The 15,101-nt window shown below is 41.9% G+C and overlaps 2 protein-coding genes across 2 annotated transcripts in view; one reads left to right on the top strand and one right to left on the bottom strand.

Annotated features, from left to right (window-relative positions):
• LOC113235097 (peptidyl-prolyl cis-trans isomerase E-like) overlaps positions 1-7,261 on the bottom strand; it is a 23,044-nt gene extending 15,783 nt beyond the window's left edge. Inside the window, exons 1-2 of the mRNA XM_026470668.1 lie at positions 6,999-7,261; positions 294-356 (exon numbers count right to left, since the gene is read on the bottom strand). Coding sequence (XP_026326453.1) covers positions 294-356; positions 6,999-7,121 — 186 coding nt within the window. The 5' untranslated portion in view covers positions 7,122-7,261. The remainder of the gene's footprint in view (positions 1-293; positions 357-6,998) is intronic.
• An 822-nt stretch (positions 7,262-8,083) lies between these two features.
• On the top strand, positions 8,084-9,391 carry LOC113235394. Its single transcript, XM_026471073.1, has one exon. It carries the CDS (start codon positions 8,084-8,086, stop codon positions 9,389-9,391), a length of 1,308 nt encoding a protein of 435 aa, XP_026326858.1.
• The last annotated feature ends 5,710 nt before the right edge of the window (positions 9,392-15,101 follow it).

Here is a 15,101-nt window from a genome sequence, read left to right as displayed (position 1 = left end):
TATATTATAATAGTGGTATATCTCATTAAAGCAAAATATCCGTACTTTTCTATATTTTCGCTGTGTTTTATTTTTTCAACTGGTGTTACTTTTGTACCCGGGGTAGGGGGCGTAACAAACCCCCCGTCTCACAAAACCTTTAAAATCTTACATTTTCAAAGCATAATATCGTATAATCCTTACACGGGAAATGTTTTAAGGATACGGTAAAGCAGTTACATAATCGAAGCGTGCGTTATAAGTGTTACTTTTGCCTCCGGTCTACCCTACGGTGTATATTGCAGTTTCTATACCTCTTTTTGATGATTTACCCAACGCGCGTAAAACTCTTTATCGAGCAGTGGAAATCTTGCCATCTGTAAATTACAATCCGATATACAACTTTACAAAATTTTTTTTTCCAAAACATACATAATCACGTATTTATGTTTTATTTTTTCAAACAAACTAACGTTTTGGACTTTTTAGAGGTCCCATTGTCGTTGCTAACTCAGTGAGTTTTGAGTTTATTTCCAATCAAGAAAACCTTACAATCCGAAACTTTACAAACGTATATGCGATAAGCTTCATGCATAATAACTGCCATGTTTCCATTCATAGCCTCGGAATTGATAAAGTTAACATTACAACATAGTTCACAGTAAATAATGATAAATACGCACAATCGATGAACACAATTTGATGACATTTTAACGCGCGGGCGCGGATTAGCCGTTTTATAAAATGGCTTCAAACGTAGTAAAGTGTATACATTGTAAAATTGTGATCAACGAGGTGTTGGCATTTATTTGTAACAAAATGGATGTCATGGATGAGGATAGCATTACCAGGATATGCACCACTGCTTTCACCGAAGACGAAATTGTTACCGCTAAAAACTTGTTGTATGCTTCCATACCAGAACAACAAGGTAAAAAGATAAGAAAGCGACAAGGAAAAACATTGCGTAATATAGGGGACATTATCTGCTTGCTAAAGGAGACGGATCCCGAGGAAATTCCCACCTTTGTGGCGCGAGACTTGCAAAAATTACCTCCCGTTCATTTCGATCATGTAGATGTGACCCGTCTTCTGAAAGATATTATGAGGATGAGAAATGATATAGACCGAATTAGTGAAGAGTATGCGACAGTGAAGGAACTACAAAAAGTTCAGACGGAGCTTGAGGCACTTAAGAACGCGTCAATCGTCAATAACTTTCCCTTTACCCGTTCTGTCAACAACAAAAGGGGTGCGTGTGTCTTGTCGAGTTTCGAGTATGAGAGTGGACCCATGGGACTTACAACGGAATGTGTACTTAATAAGTCGCCAGAAAAATTATCATTAAGAGAGCAACGCAGTGATTTTACACGGGAGGGTAATAGAACGCAAAAATCATCGCAATTAACTCCGAGCGCAGAACTACCGCCTAGTAAATAAAGCTCAGCTGAGCGCGTGTTGCCCGACGACCAACCGTGCGTTGGCTCACCGTCGTCTACTGTGAGTCACACTGCCCCTGCCCGTGCGGGGAGGGACGCCGCTGTACCCGTTAATGTGAGCTCCACTGCTCGCCAGTCATGCGGGCACCTATACACAAGCGATGGTAAAAGTTACTTGGACGTTGCGCAAAATGGAAATTGGAAACCTCCAGCACAAAACGAGGAATGGACGCTCGTTCAGAGAAAGCGATTGAAAAATCGTTTAATAGGGAAATCTGGGAAAGCAAAGTCGATTCTGACACTAAGTTTAGAGCGGCGGATATTAAAGTACCAATCTTTATTTATAACATCTCGAAGGAAGCAACACTATGTGACATAAAAAACTATATAAAATCGAGTACAAACCTAGATGTGCATTTAGAAAAGATAATAATGAAAACAGCAAAGGAATACGATTCTTATAAAGTTTTTGTTCCTAAAAGTAAGCTTGAATTATTTTTAAAGGACGATTTCTGGCCTGCCGGTATTTTGTATCGCCGTTTTGTGAACTTTAGTCGAGCTTCTTCTACACAAAGTTATTGTGAAAATAGAGTTCAAACGTCATCAAATGGACGGAAATAATATTAAAATGATTAGTTTCAACTGTAAGAACGTGGTTCGTTCTGTTGAGGATATAAGGAAACTGTGTCGCTCGGCGGATATAGTGGCACTTCAAGAGACGTGGCTTCTTCCGCACGACATACCGTACCTGGGTAGCATTGACAATGATTTTTCCTTTACCGGAAACTCTGCCGTCGATCTATCAACTGGTGTTCTGCGGGGAAGGCCGTATGGAGGTGTTGCCTTGTTGTGGCGAAAAGCAACTTTCCCGTCGGTATCAGTGATTAAGTGCAATAGTGTGCGTCTCAATGCAATTAAAGTGGAGCTTAGTGACCGGTCGATAATAGTGTTACCAGTGTACATGCCATGTGATATTGACGCTAACTTAACGGAGTTTACACAATGCCTTAGTGAAATACACGCCATAATAGAGAGCAACGATGTGGAGTCGGTTTACATTCTTGGGGACTTCAATGCGCATCCCGGTGAGTTGTTTTCCAACGAGTTACTAACTTTTTGCAAGGAACAATTGTGGTCATGCATAGATAAGGAATATTTGCCAAGTGACACTTTTACGTTCGTGAGTGATGCGCATGGGACCCACAGATGGCTTGACCATTGTGTGGTTACGGATGCGGCGCGCCGCACTGTGGTCGGAGTCGAAGTATTGTATGATACATATTGTTCTGATCATTACCCTTTGCGTGTGCACTGTAATTTGAATATTATTTTTCCAAAATGTACTAAGGCTTTGCCTTCAAGTAATAAGGTTAAATGGGGAGCAAGAGACGATAGACAAAGGGATAAATATTATAATTATTGCAACACAAAATTAAACCTAATTGACCTTCCATTTGAGTTTTCTGAGTGTTCTGGTAAATTGTGTAAGGTTTCTAGCCATAAATTGTTGTTGAACAAAATGTACAGTGATATTGTGGGGGTGATGAGGGCTGCAGCTGAGTGTAGTTACAGGGCACCTAAACGTAATAACAATAGACATGTGCCAGGATGGAATCGACATGTCAGTGCCGCTCATAGGTGGGCTCGACTTTGTTTTCAAACGTGGATGTTGTGTGGAAAACCTAAATACGGGGACATCTACAATAATATGCGTGAGTCAAGAAAACATTTTAAGTCCAAGTTAAAATTTTGTCAAGACAATGAATCACAAATAAAAATGGATATTCTGGCGAAACATCATGCTAAGAAAAAATTTGACAAATTTTGGAAAAACACGAATAACTTAAACCCTAAGTCGAGTCTACCTGTGAGTGTGGGCGGCGAACACGAGACACGTAACATAGCTGCCGCGTTTCAGCGTCATTTCAGGGTGGAGTCGTCGCTCGGACAGATGTCGAGGGTGGTCGATGCTGAGGGTGACCCCGGGAACATTAGTGTACGCTTTTTGGCTGAAGATATAGCAAATATTATAAGAGGGATGGTTAGAGGCAAGTCCCCGGGGCATGACGACCTCAGCATCGAGCACTTAAAGTATGCTGGTCCGCACCTGCCAAGGGTTCTCGCAATGTTTTTCAGCCTATGTGTGAATCATGAGTATTTACCCGATGATCTAATGTATACTGTGGTGGTTTCTATTATTAAAAACAGAACGGGTGACGCCTCAGATTTATCTAATTACAGGCCAATTTCACTGGCAACTACTATAGCTAAGGTACTGGATAGTCTGCTTGATAAACAGTTGGACAAATACATCCACTTGCATGACGCTCAGTTTGGATTTAAACCCGTTGTCAACTGAAAGCGCCATACTTTGTCTCAAGCAGACTGTTCAGTACTACACTGCTAGAAAAACACCAATATATGCCTGTTTTTTGGACCTGTCAAAAGCCTTCGACCTAGTTTCATATGACAGGCTGTGGCAAAAGCTGGAATCAGAAACTGAAGTGCCTAGTGAGATTGTGTCAATTTTTAGGTATTGGTATAATCACCAGCACAACAGTGTGAAGTGGGCGGGAGAGTTCTCGGATACGTATGGGTTGGAGTGTGGGGTGAGTCAGGGAGGGTTGAGCTCGCCTCGTCTCTTCAACCTATACATGAACGCGCTCATCGGTGGGCTCGCAGGCGCCAATGTCGGTTGCTCTATAGACGGAGTGTGCGTCAATAACATCAGTTACGCAGACGACATGGTGCTGCTGAGTCCATCGGTGGGTGCTCTGAGGAAACTACTGCGCATTTGTGAGTCGTACGCGGAGGCCCATGGGCTCAGATACAATTCCAAAAAGAGTGAGTGCATGATTTTTAAAGCTGGTACCAAATGCTACTCTTCCCTACCCATTACTCTTTGTGGCACTGTTTTGAATATGGTACATAAATTCAAGTATCTGGGCCACTGGGTCACCGACGATTAGTGTGATTGCGGGGACATTGATAGGGAGCGGAGGGCGCTGTCCGTCCGCTGCAACATGTTGGCTCGTAGGTTTTCGCGCTGTACAAGACAAGTAAAGCTGACGCTCTTTAAAGCATATTGTCAGAGCTTTTACACGTGCAGCCTGTGGACTAATTTTACACAGCGGGCGTACAGCGCACTACGTGTACAATACAACGATGCGCTCAGAATTCTGTTGAAAATGCCGAGATTCTGTAGCGCCTCCGCCATGTTTGCAGAAGCTCACATTGATGACTTTTATGCTATAATACGCAAACGGAGCGCTTCACTACTGTCGCGCCTACGGTCTAGTACTAATGGAATACTGAGCGCACTGTCCGAGCGCTGGGACTCGGATATGATGTGTAGGTGGTTGCGGTTGCATGCCAGTGCATCCCGCTTCGTTAAGTAAGTTTAGTTATTTTATATTTTTTAATTTGAATGTTTAATTTTGGATTCTTTTTATTGTTTTAATTTTAAGTTATTGATAATGAATTTTAAATTATTTTTATTTTTGTCTTTATGTTTTTATTATTCACCAACTTGTAATTAATCATTAAATGTAATTACTGTATTCAATTAATATGGGCCAAAATGCCTGAAATAAATGATTATTATTATTATTATATTATTATTATTATTATTATTAATGGACATCGATTCCCACCCACATTATACATTTGTTTATCAACTGGTAATTGTACGTCCCACTGCTTGGCACGGGTCAAGGTAATTAATTAAGTAAGTAATAATCCGCCACCTTGGCCAAATGCCAGTAGGAGACTTCACACGTTTTCCGAGGGTTATGACCACAGAACAATAAATACAGTAGAAGTGGTTAGTTAGCGTCTCACGCGTGTCAAGTGTAGGTCTCGAAATGCCTACTTGAGCTCAGTCCGCCATTTTCGCTTTGTATGGTATGGTTGTGTCATTCTTTCGTGCAAATTCTCTAAAATCCTAGAAAAATTAGTTATTGTACTGTTTTGGACTGCAAAAATCCGTGGTGGTATTTCATATCATCGGAAAGTCTTATTTTAATAAATTTTCAATTTTATGTTTATCGAAATATTTTTTTTGTTATAAGAAACGAAAGTAAAGCTTATGCCCCAGCGATATGGTTGCTTCTTTTTTGAACTAAAGTAATAACTCCAATTCGTCGTCATTCAGCAATTAATCGCTACATGGCAGCAATTAATTGCTACATGGCAGCACATTGATTGAAATTTCAATATAATATCAAAAGGTCGTAACTCGCAGTAATATGTATTGATGGTATTGAACCTTCAACCATATGCCAACAGGGTAAAGTTTAAATTATATTAACAATCCAGAGTTTGTTATTTCTTTTTATATTTAAAACTACGACCAATCAATATCAAGATTTTGTAGTGTTTCAAATTGAGAATGTGTGAGTTTTGGCGACATCGATTCTGATAGTACCAGAGGCTTAAGGCACTTCCAATGTTTTTTTTCTTTCGTGGATGTGACCTTCTTCAGATTTCACCTCGATGGTTTTTGTTCATCGAAAAGCTCATGATAAATTTCAAATTAATTTATGTACGAAACTTAGCACATAATTCCGAGAAACTAGGCACGGCTTCGGCTTCAGAGGCGGTAGATCAAATCATAAAATCCAAATAAAGAAACTGGTTATTTTCTAAATTGCTTGTATAATTTGTGACGCCAATGCATATTTGCCTGGATGGAGGTATCAGGCCTCCTGTTAAGTAAAAGTAATAAAAAAACAACCTGTATAACGTTACTAATGGATATCATTAAATAATTTGTCATTAACTACAATATTGGCACTTACTTTATCAAAATAAAATTCCCTGGTGAAATTGCAGGTACATGGGAGTTGTCAACTTATGTCTCAGGGTTACGGGCGCAGTGGTAGTGCCCATCAAATCTTTGCGATATGGACAGGCGTGTTTGTAACCATCAGGCGTACGACTTGCTCGTCCCGTCACTTGATATTATTAAAAAAAAATCCATGGTATATTTCTTTCCTGGTACAAACTATAAATATTAATTACTTGGTTTAATTATTTTGTAGTGGAAAAGTACTAAAGCAGTGTTGATTATGTAATTCGCGTTAAATCCTCGTTCGTTGTCTGGCATTTTACTGTTGTTAGCTACTACATAGCACATCGATATGATGATAGATATAGATATCGTTGTTTTGTAGGTACTTATTTGGGAGTAAATTTTGTATGCGTAGGTGCGTATACAATATTTACTCAGCCCTTTATCATAACTAACGATGTCGACATTTTTAGCGAAATTGTGGTATTCATGTATCTGGAATCAACGAAACGAGATCTGTCACCACACATAAGCGGTTATTTTATATCTTATTTAGTTTCAGTTTTGTTGCTAAGTGAAATTAGCGTAATCAACGTTAATTGTCAAAGAAAAAACTTTAGGTGCTAATATCTCGAAAATTACAAAAACGCAAACGCGTTAGTTATGATAAGGAGGAGTACATCGAAATTGGCTCCGACGTATCGTCGGTGATTTGTAGAAAATAGCATGTTTTAGGTTCTAACGACTGTTTAAATACATATTTATAATATAGTAATTGACATTCTTACCACTTTAAAGACCCTGGGCTTGCGTACCCACGGTGGGCGTGGCCGCTCTGGCTCCGGCGGTGGTGTGCGGAGTAACGGGTGTTCCAGCAACTCATCACACGCGCGTTCTTCTAGCGGATGCATCTTAGTTTCCTATATACTACTGCCTGTATACTGACACAAGCTTCTACTGGGCCGTATTGTTGCGGTAAGTAGAGATACCGAAAATTAAAATCTGTATAACACTGGCATTTGTCCAAGACTACTTCCCAAAACACGCTGTTTCTATTTTTCCTGTTTATTTGAACCTTGCATGGATCGAGTAGAATATAATTGTACGAAAAAACATCGAAATTATTACTCCCACATGTTAAATCAGCCGTAACTTGACAAAAATAATTTACAATTTATGTCTCTAAGATTCATAATATTTAATACAACTCATACTACTTCTTCTTCTTTTAATGTTATAGCCCCATCGAATAAATATTAGACTATTGTTTTTTTTCCATCCTTTAGGGAAATAATCGATAATTTCGCTCGAACAAGTAAAAATGACAACAAATAATAAACACTTTTCCTTCTTTTTGACTATTTCAATTCTTTTTTTGTTTTTGGTTTAAATTTAAGAGGATGGAAAAAAATAAAGGATTGTCAAAAAGCAGGAGGTTATATTTGAAACTATAGCACTGGTGAAAATTATAGACACATGGAACTTGTTAACTTATGCCTCAGGTTGGCAGGCGCAGTAATAATAATAATAATAATCCCTGACCCCGGCCGACTGTGCCATTGCCGGGAAATACCGCCTCTCCCATTTAAAAATTCAAAATTAATCTTTTAGGCCCTGGGAGAGGCGAGAGTTTAAAATAAATACGATAATAATAATAATAAGGCGTAGGTGACGACCTCATCGCCCACTGGTGGAACGGCACAGTGAATATCATGTCACTTTACCGTTTCAGTAGTGCAAACAGTCAGCGCTAGAGTTCATTGATGTACAGAACCGTGTCAAGGAACTGGTCTCAGCGTTAAATAGGGTAAATAACGGTCTCCCCGGGGTAAGTGAGTGAAAGCCCTGGGTGTAAAATTGCTCATCGTAAATGATGGAGCACAACAGTTACGATGAGCGAATAGGACCGCTTCCCGGGGGTAATCGCCGGGGCGCGCCTGGAGCTGGGGCTGGGCGTGGCAGTATGCGGGCCCCCAGCCGCGGCAGACTGGCCCGACCATCCGGCCAGTCTACTCACGATCCACCACCACCAGTTGGCATGGTATCGGCAGGGGCTGGGGCAACTCGGTCCCAGCAATCGGTACCCGCCTCTGGTGGAGTACGGCGCCGCATGGCATGGACGATTGATATGAATAAAAATGCCATGCGGGCCTATTTTAGGGCCTCAGGTTCGGGAACCGGACGGACAGGTTACCGAGCAGTAATGTACCGCGAATTTCTTCGGCTGGAGCCAACTTTGACCGTCACAGAACAAAACCTGGCGGACCGAGTTCGGTACCTACAGCGCTCAGGACTTTTTAGCGCTGCCGAACTCGAGCAATTACGATGCGAGGCTGTTCCTCCACTGGAAGAAGAGCCACCCAGGCTGGAGCGCTCTCCTGTTCTCAGCAGGGAAGTTCACAGGGAACCTAGTGCTCAGCAGCCGGATACGGGTGGTACTGAAAGTGATTGGGGAACAGCCGCCCTGGATTTGGAAGCGTTGAGGAGTAGTCTGGAGGAGACGATTCTGGAATATCGCCACGTGCCTCTTGAGCGAAGGCCACGGCTGCCTCGAGTGCCTCTCAGTATCAAGGTTCGGGATGCCGTTGGGGCCATTAACAACATGCTTCCCTCATTTTTAGAGGAAAGCGTAGGCCTTTGGGAGACAGACTCAATTCTCTTCGCTGCCGCAATGACTGTGTGTCAATTTGTCGGCGTCAGGATGCCGCCAACAAGACCCGGCGGTAACCACCAGGTTGGCAGCACTACTCCTAGGACTAGTACTAAGCCAGCCTGGATGAGGCGAATTGAGGGTCGTATAGCATGGGCCAGGGTCCTCATCGGCAAACTGACTAGCTTCAGATCAGGCGTCACAAGGCCGAGAGTGATGCGCTTTGTCCGAGAAGCATTCCCCGGTGAGAACATTTTTGTAGACTCACCGGAGTTTGCACGAAAACTGACAGGGCGCATCGATGATCTGAAGCAGAAGATAGCTGCTTGGGGCAAGCGGATTCGGCGATATTCCGAAAGGGTGAAGAGGTATCGGCAGAATCGTCTCTTCATGAGTGACCAAAAGAAGTTTTATAGGACACTGGAGCGTCCTGATGTGGTCTTGACGGGTGAGCGTCCGGACAAAGCAGAAGTGGTCGCCTTTTGGCGAAGGCTTTGGTCGCAGCCCGTCGATCACGAAGAGGGTCCATAGTTCGAAGCGGTCGAGGGAGCATGTGCAACCATAGCGCCTATGAATCCCATCAGCATATCCGAAGAGGATGTAGCGGTAGCGGTCCGTAAGGCTCCGAACTGGAAAAGTCCGGGACCGGACGGACTGCATCATTATTGGCTGAAGGGGTTCTGGTGCTGCCACGCTACTCTCGCTCGTCAGTTCCAAAGTGCCCTTGAGAGTGGGACGCTCCCAAACTTCTTAACTACTGGGGTCACTCATTTAGCTCCAAAGAGCGATGCTACCGTGGATCCATCACAGTATCGCCCCATAACTTGTCTTTGTACAATATACAAGACTTTAACATCTGTTTTGAGCTCCAAGATAAGTCAGCACATTGTTGATAACAGTGTGATGTCTGAGGTTCAGAACGGATGTAGGGGCGGTAGCCGCGGTAGTAAGGAGCTGCTCCTCATCGACGCGGTCGCTGGCCAACTTGTCAGACGCAACCGTCGGAATTTCTCCGCTGCCTGGATAGACTATAGGAAAGCGTTCGACTCGGTGCCCCACTCATGGCTCTCGAGGGTCCTCGAACTGTATAAAATTGACAGTGCAGTTCGACACTTCCTCGGGCAATGCATGGGATGTTGGAGAACGATCCTGAGTCTGGACGGTCGGCGAATGACGGATGCGGATGACCGAATAGAAATAAGGCGAGGTATTTTCCAGGGCGATTGTCTGAGTCCACTGTGGTTTTGCCTGGCCCTGAACCCTCTGAGTACTCTATTGGAGAGGTCGGGCACAGGCTTTCAGTTTCGGAGAGGTGGGCCGCGAATGCCTCACCTTCTCTACATGGATGATCTCAAGCTATACGGCCCCACAGCTGACAGATTGACGGAGCTGCTGACAATCACCAACGATTTCAGCAGTTCGGTTAGGATGGAGCTTGGGATCGATAAGTGCGCGGTGGTCCATGTTGAGAGGGGACGTGTCATGCATTCTGATGGCATTAATATTGGCACCAATCACCTGCGGGTACTCTCCGAGACTGAAACATACCGGTATTTGGGCATGTCACAGACCATCGGAGTGAAGGAAGCAGACGTGAAACAGGGTGTGTGCGAGGTTTTTTATGGGCGCCTGAAAAATGTGCTAAACAGCTATTTGTCAGGCGTTAATAAGATCCGAGCTTATAACTCCTGGGTCATGCCTGTTCTGATGTACACATTTGGCGTGCTCAAATGGACTCAGACGGAATTAGACGCTCTGGATAGACGAGTCCGCACGACGATGACCTCTCACCGAATGCATCATCCGAGATCGTCAGTTATGAGATTGTATGTCCCGCGGAAGTGTGGAGGTAGAGGCCTATTAAGTGTCAAAATCATGCACAACCGCGAGATATGCAGTCTCAGAAACTACTTTTTGACGATGACGGATGACGTAATTCGTGGAGAGGTTGTCACATGTGATAAAGGGCTAACTCCCTTATCGTTGGCCAAAGAGGAATGGCGAGACCCGGTGGTGCTTAGCACTTCTGACCGCGAGTCCGTATGGAAAGAGAAGGAGCTCCATGGGAGGTTCTTCAAGGTACTCCACGAGCCTTTTATGGACCGTAAAGCCTCCCTACATTGGCTGCGTTTCGGGGACCTCTTTGGGGAAACCGAAGGTTTTGTCTGTGCAATACAGGATCAGGTTATCAAGACGCGGAACTATCGGAAATATATCCTAAAGGACGGCACAGTAGACATTTGTCGGGCATGTGGCCGTCCCGGAGAGTCACTTAGGCATATTGTTTCCGGTTGTTCCGCTCTTGCTAACACTGAGTACTTGCACAGACACAACCAGGCAGCCAAAATATTACACCAAGAGCTCGCTCTCAAGTACGGACTAGTGCAACAGAGGTTGCCATATTACAAGTATTCACCGGAGCCAATACTCGAAGATGACCGCACCAAAATCTATTGGGATCGATCTATTATCACGGACAGGACTATTCTTGCGAATAAGCCTGATATTGTGATATTGGATCGATCGCAGTCGAGGGTATTTCTTGTGGACGTCACCATCCCGCATGACGAGGGTCTCGTGAAAGCTGAAACCGAGAAACGCCGGAAGTATCTCGACCTGGCGCACGAGATCACCGACATGTGGGATGTGGCCTCCACTAAAATAATCCCAATTGTTTTGTCCGCAAATGGGTTAATTCCAGTCAGCCTTTCTAACAGCTTGAGGCGGTTGGATTTCTGTGGCGTGTCGCTTCCAGCACAAATGCAGAAGGCGGTCCTGCTCGATACGGCACGTATTGTTCGCCGATTCTTGGACCTGAGTCCCTGACCCCGGCCGACTGTGCCATTGCCGGGAAATACCGCCTCTCCCATTTAAAAATTCAAAATAAATTTTTGAGGCCTTGGGAGATGCGAGAGTTTAAAATAAATACGAAAATAATAATAACGCACACACTCAACATAGCCCCGCACTAGGGAAACCCTGTGTCGCGGGTGCCATGGACACACACATAGACAACCACAAATTACACCCAAACTCACGAGAGAAATAAATGTAGGTCATACAAATATTTCTCCCGATCCGGGAATCGAACCTAGGACCTCTGCGTGGCAGTCTGGCATGGTAACCGTTCGGCCACGGAGGCAGTGTCCCTCAGATTGCGATTAAAACTTTTTTCCATCCTGTAAGGATTAAAATCTCTGAGCAGGCGTGTCGCTTATCACCAGGCGCCCGACTGGTTCGTACCGTGACCGTCCGTCTTGATATCATAAAAAAAACTGCATGCTGTGAAGGGTTCTATTTTTTATTTTATTTTATATAAAAGCTACATGGTCCACCTAAACATTGCATAACAGCGAAATGGCGCTATTTATTTTAAATTTATTATAACGCCATTGTTGTTTGGGTACTTGAATCTACCTGAAATAATAATAAAAAAATAATTTTCTTATAATTACGTACTCGTTAATTTGGTCAATTAAGTGCTAAAAATAAAAGTTTCTGAGTATGAGTTGAGCATCGCTTTTGTTCATCGACCACTATATTTAACTGAGATATTATATCACCCAAACGTTGTGACTTCTTCTCATTTCTTGTAAACAATATTTTTACATCTCTCTGGACCAGTTTTACACAAATCAATACATATGTATGTACAAAAGTCTTCGCGCAGTGCGTGCTGCCAGGGATGACCTACGGCTCTGAGAAGTGGTCGCTCACTATAGATATCACAAAAAAGCTCAAAGGTACTCAACGAGCTATGGAGCGGGCAATGCTCGGCATTTCTCTACGTGATACAATCAAAAAACGAGGAGATCCGTAGAAAAACGGAAGTTACGTTAGTTACGTTAGTTACGGAAGTTAAGTTAGTTAGTGGCCACTGCCACTTCAATTAGAAAAAATTGCTAATTGAAGTGGCAGTGGCCAGGGCACATAATTCGTAGAATTCGTTGAAATCCGTTGGGGCAGAAAGGTTCTCGAATAGAGACCACGAATAGGAAGGCGTTCAGTGGCATGGCCCCTTACTAGACGGATGACCTGTTAAAGTCGGCGGGTGACCGATGGATGCACGTTGCGTCCGACCGGCTAGTCTGGCAATGTTTGGGGAAAGCCTATGTTCAGCAGTGGACATCTTCCGGCTGATATGATGATGATGATGACATATATACGTACATTCACATATATATGTATTTTGTACACGAACCGTATGGCATTGCTATTACAATAGTGTTGTAACTCAAAATATGTGAAATTCAAGTTTAAACCATTTCTGAACGTAACTTTTGATTCTCTACACGTCGATGAAACCATCGTTAGAATATTGTAAGAAACAATTAAACGATTACTAATCTCAAAATGTTTTGTAAGTTAGATCTGGACAAAAGAGTCCTTACTCAAAAGTTTGAAATTAACTTTTATTTTAAAAATATATTTGGCAAACAGGTAATTGTTTAGACGTCTGTAATAAACTTTAGCCTATAAATCGTTAAATACATTTTAATAATCTTTCACGGTGAAGTGAGAGCAGGTAATTAGTTTTTCATCGATTCTGAAAATATACACTTCTTGAGTTAATACACTATTGTATTAAAAGTGCGTAATACACTATTGTACATATACACATACATAATATATAATATGTTATAAAGAAAAAATACTATTTTGTTGCTTACAACAACTTACGTGGAAAGTATCGAAATATTCTCTTAAATAAACCAACTTTCCTCCTTTGCGCAGACATACTAAAACTCAAACTCGACTTTTTCCACATAATACAATACATAGGTACCTACAAAAATAATAAACGAATATTGTAACTTACATTGTAACATAATTGTGCTGTACCGCACGAATGTAAGTCACAATGATTCATGAAGTGGCTTAACGTGGTTCTAGCTGACTCCGTGGTATGGTGGATAACACGACACAGCGTGAAACGTGATGCTGCATGCTGTATTACTGATGAGTGGACCCTGGACCGTTCATACGCTTCTCTCTTCTTTCCTGCAGGCTTCTAGAATGTGAACTCTTCTTTTTTCATTTTCAATTTTCTATGACTTTTCTTCCATAATTTTACTTCCATGATAATTTTTTATATTTTCTTCTAAAGATTTTGTTCTTTGATTTTTCTTATGTCAGCCTTCTCGATCTTCTATAATTTAATTTATTTTTTTCTTCCTTGATGTTAAATTTTCAATAACTTTCGGGTCTTGCAAATTCATGTTTATGGTTTTTAAGCTCCAATTTCTTCAATTGCCACTTTGGTTCACAAATCGAAAGCTTGCTCTGGTGTGGGTCGCCATGTCATACTCGTATTATTAGGATGGACGTAGGTTATAGAGTGAAATAGAGTTCGGTTACAGAGATATCTTTAGTCTTCAGTGACGGGAATCTAATTAACTTTTAAAATAAAAAAAAAATAAAAAACGTAAACTTAATTGCTAACCAAGCAATATGCATAACTCGGTGTTTACAAAATGACATCAAATAGCAGACATGCTTACTGTTGTGTTAATGGTGGTTTGAACAAGAGTGACTCAAATTCAGAATTTTTCAACATTTCATGTTTATTTCATAATCATATTCCCATAATCAAGATGCCAATCCCCGATGCTGGTATAAAAATATTAATACGTACTATATTTAACAGAGCTTATTTCAATATAGCGCGAGAATACAGTGACGAACAACTTATATGTTTAAATTATGTATATATGTACAGTCAAGAGCACATCAAGTTTGACACTTTGTACTTTGGACCGTTGTTATCGTAAGCGGCATAGAGTTGGATTTAAGTCTTAAGTGTAAAGCTTGACGTGCTCTTGACTCTGTACCTACTAAAATATTAATGCGACGGCCCTACGCACCGAGCAAAGTGTAGGTATTGATGCACTGAACAGGCGGGATTTTGAATATATTCTTATTAGAGATGCGCCTAGTACTCGTTTGCTACTCGGTTTTCGGTGTACTCGGACGTTTTTTTACTACTCGTACTCGGCCGAATATTTTAGGCTCTCTCGGCCGCATTACAGCTATAGACATGATAAAGTAAAACCAATAATATATTTAAAACAATCAAAAGAGATATATTACTAGAAATTCTAGACAATTTGTAGCAATTTAGAAATTTAAAAAGAAAGTTTACATTATAACATTTAAAATTTAACAAAGACAAGTTATGATGTAGGAATACAAGGCTTTCTGCGCGTTCAGGTAATAGTTTGTTCCTTTCTTGTTCATACAC

Source organism: Hyposmocoma kahamanoa, unplaced genomic scaffold, assembly GCF_003589595.1.
Source record: "Hyposmocoma kahamanoa isolate Upper Pololo Valley unplaced genomic scaffold, ASM358959v1 87, whole genome shotgun sequence".
In the NCBI taxonomy this organism is placed as follows: domain Eukaryota; kingdom Metazoa; phylum Arthropoda; class Insecta; order Lepidoptera; family Cosmopterigidae; genus Hyposmocoma; species Hyposmocoma kahamanoa.
Note: the sequence above shows the minus strand (reverse complement) of the source record. Positions and strands in the feature narration are given on the sequence as shown.